We start from the raw sequence: 12890 nt of genomic DNA, 5'->3' as shown, positions 1-12890 counted from the left end.
AAATATGACTTGTAGTGGTAGACCCAAATCCTCAATCTATTCTGTTTAACATAGAGAAGCGTAAGGGGTGACTAGATTGAAGTCTATAAGTATCTACATGGGGAATAAATATTTAATAATGGGGTCTTAAAGCTAGTACAGATGGGTATACCACAATCCAATGGCTGGAAACTGAAGCCAGACAAATTCAGACTGGAAATAAGACATAAAATCTCAACAGTGATTCAGTTTACCAATGGTCTGAATAGATTTCCCACCACTGACCATTATTAGGTCAGAATTGGATGCTGTTTTCTAAAATATATGCGTTAGGAATTATTTTGAGGAAGTTCTGTGTCCTCTGTTACCCAGGAGGTTAGACTAGATGATCCTAATGGTTCCTTCTGGCCTTTGGAATCTGTGAATCTATGAAATACTAATTGCACAAGGCAAGAAAACCCAGGGTGGGTTGGTACAACATGGTTGGAGGCTATTTCTCTACCCACCTGCTAACTTACGGATGGTACCTACTGGCTTGAAGAGTTGGTAGTACTCAGGCACGCTAGCAGATTGTACCTCCTAGCATACTCCTCTGTGCTGAGGATGGATCCTCCTGGGCTGCATGTAGCCCGTGAGGTGAATCTGGGGGGAAAACAAGAGCCGCACTTTTAGTGCAGTGCTTCATTTGTTACACACAGTGGGTAATGTGTTCAAAAGCACCTAAGTAACTCAGGGGCCTAAATCCCAGTTTCAAAAGTCACTCAGGCCCTTACCAGCCCCAGTATCACCAGTTTTTATTTTTAAATAGGAATTTTTCCATTAACTGAAATGAAGTTATACCCTAAGATGTTCAAAGGACAGATATACCAAGTTATATCTACATGGTAAAGGAAAATATAAATTATGTTAAATCTCAGTTAAACTTCACTCCTATATCCATACTCAAAAGTACAGCATTTCCCTCAAACACCTGTGTGCACAGGAAAGCCTGTCCTTTTACACATACTTTTGTCGAATTATTCCATGATCATCCCACAGTATTTTAGCATCAGTTGGATCTGCCAGTTTAAGGAGAATGAGCTACAGACATACAAGGTGAAGACAATATATTTTAATAATCAGGGCTCGCCGAATTGCGGCGAGCACCGCTCACCAGCTGCACTGTCCGGCGATCTGCGCATGCGCAGATTGCCCGAATCCGGCTCTTCCGAACCCGGCTCTTCCACGGGCGAGTAGATTGTATTATTTGTTGAGCCCTGTTAATAATTAATATATGAACATTTCCTATTTATATACAGTAGAAACTTTATCTGACATGTTGGGGGTGCCAGTTGGGGGTGCCAGTTAAACATTCTGCTTAACTAAGAGTTTGGGAGAGGGCCCTGGCTGAGACAAGGGGAAGGGATGCAGGAGGGGATACAGGTTCTGGCCTGGAGGCATGGGCTCCAGGGTGGGGCCAGAAATGAGGGGCTTGGGAGGTGTAGGAGGGGGATCTGGGCTGGGGCAGGGGAGGTTGTGTGTGGAAGGGAGTGAGGGCGCTGTGGGCCTCCAAGCTGGGGCCAAGAGGCTCAGAGTGCCAGAGGGGGTGTAGGGTTTGTGCTCATGGAGAGGGTTTGGGTGTGGTAGGTGGCTCATGGCTGGAGCACAGGAGGTTTTTGGATGTCAGATCCAGATGATGCTCACCTCAGATGGCTCCCTGAAAGTGGCAACATGTCCCTGCTGTTCCAAGTCAGATGCAAGGCTAGGCAGCTCTGCATGCTGCCTCTGCCTACAGGCACCACCCCCACACCTCCCACTGGCTGTGGTTCCTGGCCAATGGGAGCTGTGGAGTCAGTGCTTGGGGCAGGCAGCAGCGCATGGAGTCCCTGTGGCAGTTCTTTTGCCTCAGAGCAGCAGGGACCTTTTGTTGCTTCCGGGGAGCCACACACAGCCACGTAGGCCCCATGACAACTGGACTATAAATTGGACTTTCAATGAAAATCAGAAATGCCACTTTATAGAGTTTTCCAATAGGTACAGGCACAAACAACACAGCTTTTACTGTATTTACATCACACCAAAGCACCTACGTTAAACTAAAGGGAAGATGAATGGCAATACTAACTTGAAAACTGAAGCAAGTCACCTATTCAGGCTGCAAAGACATACCTTAAATAAGTTACCTTTAATAATGAATACCTGCAGGCCTTTCCTGGTTATCTAAACACACTTTTCAAAGCATCAGAGATACCAGCAGTCCCATGCAACTTGTGGTGTTTTTCCAAGGAGTCTCAGAGGTCAAAACAAATAAGTCAAACATGCACTCAGTCTACACTGCTATCTTTATGGGTGGTGAGCTAAGATGTGTGTGTAAATATATATAAATATATATTGCAGTCCTTAGGAAAGAGTGAAAAGGCTAAAGTGTTATTCTGTCTGAAAAGTGACTGCAAATGTCATTGTGAAGTGTGATGTTTATTGCGTCTTTCACATTAAATGAATTCATCCTTGATGTAACTGATTTTTTCCCAATTGTCTACAAACTCACCCTATGATCTGATAATCAAACTGGCTTCTTCTTGGGGATCATCCTCAGTAACAAAGATTCTGCACGCCAAAAAACTCAGCCCTCATGTAAATCTATGGAGGAGATGCTATTTGCTGACTTAATGTTCATGATGTAACATACTTTAACAGGGGCGGATGAGAGTGCCGCGGGGCCTGGGCAGCAAAATTTTGTGGAGCCCCCCCCCTTTGACACAGCGCATGTGCCGTGGTGCCAAGGCGCATGCACGGGGCCTCGGGAAGCACAGGGCCCAGGGCAGCCGCCCCGCTCGCCCTGCCCTAAATCCGCCGCTGTAGTTTAAGTATACCCAGCAGTAAGTTCATAGGGAACTTTACTCAATTCATTCCTTTTTTGTTAATATTCATAACTTGGGAGAAGGAACAGAAGCCAAAATAGAGAAAGAACAGCTTAAAGAATACGTAGATAAATTACAAGTATTCAAGTTGGCAGGTTCTGATTAAATTCATCCTAGGATACTGAAGGCACTCACTGAAGCTACCTCAGAATTGTTAGCAATTATCTTTGAGACTGTACGGGATGGATGAGGCCCCAGAGAGGACAGGAGAATGGCAAACATGGTATGCATCTTCTAAAAGGGTAAAGAGAAATTATAGAGCAAGCATCCTAATTATGCAAAAGCGACGAGGAGTCCTGTGGCACCTTATAGACTAACTGAAGTGTAGGAGCATAAGCTTTCGTGGGCAAAGACCCACTTCGTCAGGTTGCATCTGACGCAGTGGGTCTTTGCCCACGAAAGCTTATGCTCCTACACTTCAGTTAGTCTATAAGGTGCCACAGGACTCCTCGTCGCTTTTGCAGATTCAGACTAACACGGCTACCCCTCTGATACTTGACATCCTAATTATGATACCTGGAACCAATGAATAAGCAATCAGATTTTAAGCATCTGGAGGATAATGGGTTTTTAGGAATAAACACTAGCCTTCTTTTACGGGGTTACTCGCCTAGTGAATGCGGGCAAGCTGTATGTGATATATTTTGATTTTAGTATGGTCCCACATAACATTCTCATAAATAAACTAGGGAAATGTGGTCTAAATGAAATTACTACAAAAGTGGTACTGGTTTAAAGACCATATTCAAAGAGTAGTTATTAATGGTTTGCTGGCAAATTGTGTGGGCTAATCTAATAGGGTCCAGCAGGAATTTGTCCTGGGTGTGGTACTATTCAATAGTCTTGTTAATGACTTGGACAATGGACTGGAGAGTGTACTGATAACATCTGAGGACAGGAAGCAGAAAGGGGTGGTAAGCAATTTGGAGAATAGGATTAGAATTAAAACCAACCCTGATTAACTGGAAAATTTACAATCAACAAGGTGAAATTCAATGAAGACACATGCAAAGTACTACTCTAAGGAAGGGGAAATCAAATAGACACCTGCAAACTGGCTAAGCAGTAGTAGGGCTGAAAAGAATGTGGAAGCTATGGTAAGTTACAAATTGAAAATGAGTCAGCAATGTGATGCAGTTGCAAAATAAAATCTAGGATATATGTATAGGAGTGTTGAATAAGAAACAGGAGACAATTGTCTGGCCCTACTCAATGCTGGGAAGGCCTCAGCCACAGTTTTGTGCCCAATTCTGGGTGTCATCACATTATGGGAGATACAGACTAACTGGAGAGGGTCTGGCAACAAAAATGAGAAAAGTTGTGAATGGCGAAAGGTTAAAAATACAAGCCATGATTAATGTTTGGAATAAAAAACTGAAGGGGGCCTGGAGGGAGAAAAGACACCCCTGGTGGCTAGGAGATAAAAGGCTTGTTCCAGATGGGATCAAGCCCCTCATCACCCCCCAATCCTCACTCTTGTACTTCCCAACCTCAGTCTACTGCTCCTCTCACATTCACAAGGCCCTGCCTTGAGTCCTGCACCTGCACTGAAGGACCCAGGCAACACCAGCTAAGTTTGCTAGCCTACTATATGTGACAGAGTGTGTCTGTCTGTCTGTTCAAGAGCTCCTCCTAAATAGAAAGCCTGGACCACCAATTTCAGTATACAGCTACCTTTTATCACAATTTAAAATAAGGTAAAGGTTTGGTTGTGCCAGGAATATGGGATGTTCCTAGAATTGAATTTCTTTTAATAAAAAACATACAGAAAAGAGAAAAAAATCACAAGGCAAGTGAAAGGGGCTGGCTGGGGGTGCACCCTCCAATCTGGGACTACCCCAGACTCCCACACCTACGTGACCATTAGGAAGGGCAGAGTAAGTGGTTGAAGCTCCTCCCCTCCAATTCATATGGGAACACTGCTGGGTGTTACCTTTTGTCAAGCAAGGAGGGGAAACGTATCGTTTGCTGCATTCCTCACTCTGGCTGGGATGCTTAGGGGGTAGACAAACCAGCCAGGGGACATTCACCCTCTGTTGGCTGTGCCTGCTGGAGCTGCAGCAGCTATGAAGAGGTGTTTCTCACCTGACCCCAAGATGCTGCAGTGAGAGAGAACTGGGGTAATCACTTCTCTCCAGGGCAGCGTGCATACTGAACCCCCCACTGCAAGCCCCACTCCAGAGCAATGATTTAAATGAAGCATGTACATTTTCATTTTCCAAAAGTCAAAAATTATTTGAGTTAAGGACCTGAGCAATGTTGGGTAAATCTTCTAGTGGGCTGTTATGGAGAAGACTAGGATAAATTGTTCTCTATGTCCACTGAATATAGGAAAAGTAATGGACTTAATCTGCAATAAGGGAGAATTAGATTAGAAAGGTTTACAAAGGTGTTTGGGGGAATTACTGCAGGTTTTTAAGAACACATTTGACAAACATCTATCAGGGATGGTCTAGGGTTACTAGATCCTGACTCAATGCAGGGGCCTGGACTTGATGACCTTGCGATCCCTTCACTTATGGCAAGGGATGACGCTAGATGACCTTGTGATCCCTTCACCACTGCCACCCTCAATGTTTTTATCTTCCTTCTTTGAATTATAGCACCCCATGTTTTGAAGTAGGCTGATTCCAACCATTTCAGGTAAAGAAAGATTACAGCTGTTTTGAGCTGTCCTAATCTCTATCCTCAGAGAACGTGTTGTTGTAGCTGTGCTTATGAAGAAGCATGAATTAAACCCAGACTGGAAGATCTGAATCCATATAGCAAAACAGAGATCCTTATGTGTTTGTTAATATCCTTCCTAAAGATCATGCTAAGGTCTGCTCAGTTTTACCACAAAGGGATTCTGATTTCCCAAAGACAAAACCCAGAGCTCTCTCTTCTTTAGGGAATCTGACCAACGCAGTCAGTGTAGATTTTAAATTACAGGTCTGTCCATGCTACATAGACTGGGATCTGACCCTCCCCCAAAGATTCCAACTCATGCTCAACTCTCAGAATCTCATGGCCAAAACCGAGGACCTAAATAATAACCAAGAAGTTTCTGGTGGGTGGACTGGGGAACCCAATGATGTCATTGTCTGAATGAGGAAGTGTCTGTGCACCCTGCTTTCCCACTCTCTCTCTCATATATGTATAGCTGTGAAATTGTTTTAGAGTAAAAGACCAAACATAATACTGAGAGCTTAACAACTGTTTGTTTTGAAGGCACCATTACTTAAGCAATGACTTCTGAAATAAGCCAGCTGCTCTAGCCTGTGAGACTGTTAGCATTTTTCTAGGTAGTTTTCAAAGCTCACAGACTCAAGAGGGGGAGGAAAAGGGGAATGCCTTCACCTTTTATATTCTCCTTTTCTCATCACTCAACAGCAAATAGGGTATAAATGCAAATCTACAATCAAGTTGGTATAATGTCTGACCTTCCAGAAAACACTGGAAAAGTAGGGAGATTGCACCACCTTCTGGACAAATAATATTAGTTCTTGCACAGAATTAAGCAGCTCCATCTTCAGATGGTAAACACACAGTGGACTCATTATAGAAGTGTTTCTATAGCTGAGTTGTCCCAGTTAAAATGTTCCCATATCAAAACACAACTTCAGCCAATTCAACCTAAAAATTTGGAAAATGTTCTTTGGTTGAGAAGTTTTTTCCCATTGGGAAGTTGATTTATTTAGGGAAAGTTTGAAATTAATTGGATTAGCTGGTTTTGGGACAAGAAACAGGGGGAAAACATATGGAAGGGTCCCATTTTGAAAACTGTTCCAATTTTTTGTCTGTGTATTACTTAAAATCAACTTGATGTAAAAAATACCTTTACCATTTAATCTTATATACTAATTCCTTGGTGACAAATAGTGCATGAAGGTGTTTTCCTGCCTGAAAAGGTGGTGTACCTCGTGAATAAGGCAGGAGAATGGTTCATGTAAGTATTTAAGGCTGAGGACATCAAAGGGACTCTAGAAAAATATACATCTCCTGTATCACCAAGGGAAGGATCAAGAAAGGGAAATGGATCTCTTCCCTACTCCATTCCTCAGTTATATGGCAACAAATGTTTGAGCCTCCACCACACAGTAGGAATTTTAACACCTCAGAAGCAAAATAGAGCTTTTCTATAACTGGCAGAACCATCACCATGCATGTCAGCTTTCCAACTGCTCCACTCTGGGGAGGTGGGCAACACAACCTTCAGAGAGATGCAAGTGGTGATAGAAGGCAGCATCAGTGCCTTCATCATCATCCTCAGCTCAATAATAAGGAGAGGTAGTAGCACCTCCCTCCTTACCTTTATTCTTTTATCCAGTAGGAAATGTGAAGTCCTGGAAAAAGTTAGATTCCATATCTGAAGGGCAAAAAGCTAAGGAACATGAGCACAATTAATTAAAATGATCTTTAAAATGTTTTGTTGCTTGAATGGTTTTTAGTGAACCAGCTAAAACATATTCTTCTGGAATGGGACTTGTATATATTGATAGTGTACATCATCTATGGACTTTTAGGAAGTGTGATCTCATTAGAATGCATTTTGCACTGGAATTTCCAAGAACAGAAACTTTTACACTTTCTTCTGATAGTAAATTTTGCTCCACTTGACAGCATGAGTCATTTCACTACATGCAATAAAATTAATGGTTTGAAAAGTCTGATGCCATTTTCTTAACTCCATTTTAAATTCTCTCCATTCCTACAGCTATAACTAAATTTCAATGAACAGAAAAATAAATTTCTAGCACTGGAGAAAATGTTTTTATGGCTTTTGATGATAAAGCTCACAACATTTATGAGATCCTATAGAAAGTTGAGGAGATTAGTGTTGCTTCTGAGGTGATAACAGCAGATTTTATTGCCTATTCTTTTATACTAGATGCTATTAATTTTCACCTTTTGTGGCACTGTGCATGCAGTAAAAAGGAAGAGTAAAATGTCTGTGCTTTTCTGTGCTGTGTGAATTTCTGTCCTGTTTTCATTTGCTTTTTAAACCCAAGGCTGAATGTGTAAAAAGAATCTGGAACCACTGTCTGCTTTCAAAGGCAGTTGGCAATTAGCCAAATTCATGGATGTAAAGGTCACAAGCCAATTCCATAACTAGCAGAGCTAATGTTACTATGGCTACTGTTCTGCTTCAGTTGGGCTCAAACTATGAGAAAATAAGGAGCATCAAGAATACTTACATGTACATGACTTTCAATCTGGGTCCAGGTTTAGGACCAGAACTTCCATTAAGTATGGGAGTATCTATATGATGAGTTTTGGTTTAAGCTCACTAGCTAGGAAGGGGCCCGCTGAAAAGTAAAAAATACAAAGCCACATTTTCTCACAATTCTGAAGTGTTCCAATTCAAATCTTTGGGCTTGAGCATATCTCTATTTAAACGAGGGGGGAAAAAGCCAAAGTAGAAGAAAATTCTAGGGCTACAGTAAACAGCACTATCTCTTGTTCGCCACACTTTCAAAGCACTTTCATATTCCATCTGCCCCACCCCATCTCCTAAGGAACAGGAGGTGGGGTGGGGGAAGACAGACCCTGTTACATGATGTCTCCTCTTGGCTATCTGCAATATGATAGCTCCAATGATACACACAGTCTTTACTTTTCTCTGTTCATGAAAACTCTGCTATACAGACCACTCTGCATTGCATCCCTCATACAGGCACAGTCCTTATCACACAGCAGATTTCTGGCATATGTTATGCCAATTGTCGATCCCACGTTCTAACAATTTATTTCAATTCACACCCTAGCTTCTCCAACCTTAGGAAAGTTGATACACCTGATGTCTAAGGAAGAATGAACTACATCTCTTTACCACTTTCTAGTAAAACCCTCCTGTCAAACCAAGAGTTGCAATGATGACTCCAGAGAGGTCAAGTCCAATACTGCTCAGCTGGTAGACTGAGTCAACCTAATACAATCTTGTGAAGGTAAAGATGAAGTAAGAGTTAACAGCAGGGAGGGCAGGATCCAGAGATTATAGAATCATAAAAGAATAAGGGTGGAAGAGACCACAGGAGGTCATCTAGTCCAACTCCCTGCTTCAAGCAGGAATAACCCCAACTACATCATCCCAGCCAGGGCTTTGTAAGGCCTGGCCTTAAAAACCTCCAAAGAGATTCCACCACTTCTCTTGGCAACCCATTCCAGTGCTACACCACCCTTCTAGTGAAATGGTTTTTCCTAATATCCAACCTAGACTTCCCTCACTGCAGCTTGAGACCATTGCCCATTATTCTGTCATCTGTCACCACTGAGAATAGCCTGGCTCCATCCTCCTTGGAACCCTCCTTCAGGTAGTTGAAGGCTGCTATCAAATGCCCCCCCTCTCTTCTCTTCTGTACACTAAAGAAGCCCAGTTCCCGCAGCTGCTCTTCAAAAGCCATGTTCTCCAGCCCCCTAATCATTTTCATTGCCCTTTATTGAACTCCCTTCAGTATGTCCACATCCTTTCCTGTAGTGTGAGTGAGGCTCAAACTGGACACAATACTACAGATGTGGCCTCACCGGTGCCAAATAGAGGGGAATAATCACCTCCCTCAATCTGCTGGCAACGCTCCTACTAATGCAACCCAATATGCTGATAGCCTTCTTCTCAACAAAGGCACACTGTTGACTCATATCCAGCTTCTCGTCTACTGTTATTCCTATGTCCTTTTCTTCACAACTGCTGCTTAGCCAGTTAGGGTATATCTATACTGTGGTGCTATTTCAGGATACTTCCAGTATCCTGAAATAGATATCCTGCTATCATGTTACAGTATTTAAGGGGAGCAGCCAGATCACTGCTGTGCCCACGACGAGGTTGTTATCCCAAAGGCTATACAAAGGGGGCCATGTGAGGTGTCAAAAGAAAGCTTATGTTCTACTGATTCTATATATGCTACTCATGTACTTGTATGATGTCTGTATATGGAGTTATGAATATGGACTCTGTGCTGATACTGGCCTTCACTGCCTATTGTAAAGGAGGATTGTCCAATGAATGACTATGCTAATTAGCACAGCCCCAAGGACAATGGCTCTCAAGGTGGCCAATACACACCTGAGGAATGTGGCTGGGAACATGCAAACCAGCCAGCGCAGAATGGCTGCTGACATACAAAACAGAGATACTCCGATTGGAAGGTACCAGGGAGATATATAAGTGCCATGAGGCTGACTCCATCTTGTCTTCAATTCTGCTACTGATCCTAGATGTAGCCTTGCAAGGAACAGAGAGCCAAGAAGGAATGTTGACCCGTCCTGACATAGGATAAACACCAAAGACTTTTAAGATAGCAGTTTGAAACATCTCTGCTGAGAGCCTGCATTGAGAACTTGATGATTGGTACATGTAATGTACTTTCCTTAACAACCTTACACTCACCCTATTCTTACTTTTATTAATAAACCTTTAGATTCTAAAGGATTGGCGTGATCTTGTGGGTAAGATCCAAAGTGTAAACTGACCGGGAATCTGTGGCTGGTTCTTTGGGACTGGGTGGACTCGTTCGGGGTAGGTGAGATTGGGTTCTATAATCCTTCACCTGTGTATAAGGCCCGGGGCTGATTGTGGCACAGGGAGAGCTGGGATGTTTAAGGGGTTTTGCTTGTGAGGCTTCCTGCTGGCCGGATTGGCAGCTGAAGCGCTCGGTGTGACTGGTTTGTGGCCTATTTGGGAAAGGTCTCCAGTTAGGGGCTGTAAGGAGCCCTGGTTTTCAGCAATTCACCCTGAGCAGACGCCCTCAGTGGTGCCCAGACCCGGCCCAGTCTGTCACACCTGCATCTTTTGAACAAGCCTGTTATTTCAAAATATAACAGGCTCGCTATTCCGACATCCCTGTAAACCTCATTCCACGAGGATTAAGAGACGTTTCAGAATAGCAGTTTATTTCAAATTTTGGTGCTGTATAGACAAAAAAAAGTCAATCAAAAGAATTAATAGGTAAAAACCAGAAAGGAAACATATGGCTTTGAAGTATTCTGGAGGATGAAACCATGTTAAGTAATGAAACTTAATCCTTATGTAAAACATTAGCATTTTATTGTACAATATTAGAAAGATGTGTAAGGCTTAAGATATTGAGCATACAGATTAAATAAGACTGACATTTTTATTCACACAATAAAAACATTTTCCTGATGTTTTCTGCTGCTAAAATTTTCTGAGGTGCAGACTTTTTTAGACCTCCAAAACTTTAAAAAAATGTTGGCATAATTTCAAAACAGTGAGTAGAGTGCAGTCAAAAAAGAAGTCTACATAGATTATATATACAGTAGCTAGTAAACCAAGCCAATTGCATTTAAAATCTCAGTGTATACTTTGTGAATAACACTGATTGAAGAGTTTAATAATGTTTTGCTTAAAAAAAAAACCTTTTTATTACCTTCTTCCCAGCTTACATATATTAATTTCTACAGAACATATCACTAGTGTTACTGAGAAAAACACTCACAATCATATCCCATTAAGTTGGCACCTCTGTCAAGGATAATGAAACACTTATATTGTGGCAAATTAGAGCATGGATGTAGAAATTTATCAATTTAATAGTGTTCTCGCCTTAATATTTTGCTATTTTAACATATTTATCAGATAACTTCTGAAGGCAAGATATTTTCTGGTCTTTGGAGTTTAATCAGAAAAACTACAACCAGCAAAAAGCAAAGTGACAGTTTGATCAACTTGATTAAATTTACTGTTTGCTAATGTTGTATCAGGAAATAGCTTATGCTGTAGAGAAAGGCAGAAGGGGGCAGTTCACCAACATTTGCATAGTCCAGATAGAACAATAAATAGGAGAGGAACATGTGGACTCCATTCACTCTGGATTTCCAAAAGCATCATCTTGATGACAAGAAGGTCACCTGCTTGATGGGATGGAATTATACAAGGAACTTACAACTTCTACTCTGCTTGGGAGATCAGAAGCTAGCCAGCGTAGTTCCAAAAGCTGGCAGTTTTTGGACAGAGAAAAGACTTGATCAGGCTCCCAGAATATGCATCAACTCACAGTATCATAGAAATGCAGGACTGGAAGGGGCCTCAATAAGTCTAACACAGTTTCCTGAGCCAGGACCAAGTCCATGTTTCCACTATTCAAATCTATGTATGCTAGGTTGACTTAAAGCCATCACAGTAAATACTGCGTTTTTTCCTATCCACACTATCCTCCTTCTGTTGGTGGTGCACCTCCTCAGCAGGACAGCTTACACCCACCTAAGAAGGGCAGAGTGTGGGTACAGAGAGTCCAGGCTTGCAGTTAGGCACCAAGCTCCCAAATGCAAGCTCAGCTACTGCCCAGGCTCTCAGCTTCTTGAAGAGCTCCAACCTGGAGTCAAGCCTCTAAGCTTTCCACAGGAGGGAGCTCCTTGCAGGGCGAGGGGCTGAGAACCCTGGTGGCAGCTGGGCTCAAACTTGGAGCTGCGTGTGGAGCAGGAAACCCACAAGCCAGACTCTCAGTGCTGGGTAGTGGGGATCTAGCTGACAGGCCTACTGGGCTCACAGCTGGAATGTGCCCCCACCTTCAAAACGGGGACTCTAACTGGCTGTGAAACTGACCGTCTTGAAATAGAAAGCTTCACAGCTCTGGCTGTCAGCCACCCTGGCAGCTGATTCAAGAAACGCAGGGTCTATACAGTCATGGCAGCACAAACTATGTTGACCTAAATCTTATACCTCTCTTGGATTTACTGGATAAGCATAGTGGTGAGTTACAGCGCTAGGAAGAATGCTGCAGTGTGTTCACTTCTGTAGTGAGGCCACTGCAAGCAGCTTTAGGTTGACTTAGAGCCCAAATCTAAATTAATTTATCTCGACCCTCCCTGACAAGTGTTTTTAAAAAACTTCAGCAGTGGGGAATTCACAACTTCCCTCGGTAGTCTCTTCCAGCGCTTAACTATCGTTACACTTAGGAAGTTTTTTCTAATGTCAAAACTAAGTTTACCTCACTGCAATTTAAGCGCATTACTTCTAGTCCTGTCTTCAGTGGTTAAAGAGAACAATTTATTACCTCCTCATTTTAACAATCA

At 42.6% G+C, this 12890-nt stretch overlaps 1 protein-coding gene across 4 annotated transcripts in view; it reads right to left on the bottom strand.

Annotated features, from left to right (window-relative positions):
- The window catches only part of UST (uronyl 2-sulfotransferase), a 233848-nt gene that overhangs the window by 29817 nt on the left and 191141 nt on the right, over positions 1-12890 (bottom strand). The window contains exon 8 of one of the 4 annotated variants that reach the window (XR_331477.4): positions 486-621. The exons of 2 other annotated variants lie outside the window; for them this stretch is intronic. Coding sequence is in view for 1 of the 2 variants with exons in the window: in XM_025180626.2 (XP_025036411.1) it covers positions 542-621 (80 nt within the window). In the remaining variant the exon portion in view is untranslated. The remainder of the gene's footprint in view (positions 1-485; positions 622-12890) is intronic. One more of the 4 variants, XM_025180626.2, reaches the window with a different exon arrangement.

This window comes from Pelodiscus sinensis, chromosome 3 (assembly GCF_049634645.1).
Source record: "Pelodiscus sinensis isolate JC-2024 chromosome 3, ASM4963464v1, whole genome shotgun sequence".
Taxonomy (NCBI): domain Eukaryota; kingdom Metazoa; phylum Chordata; order Testudines; family Trionychidae; genus Pelodiscus; species Pelodiscus sinensis.
This window is presented reverse-complemented; position numbering and strand designations above follow the sequence as displayed.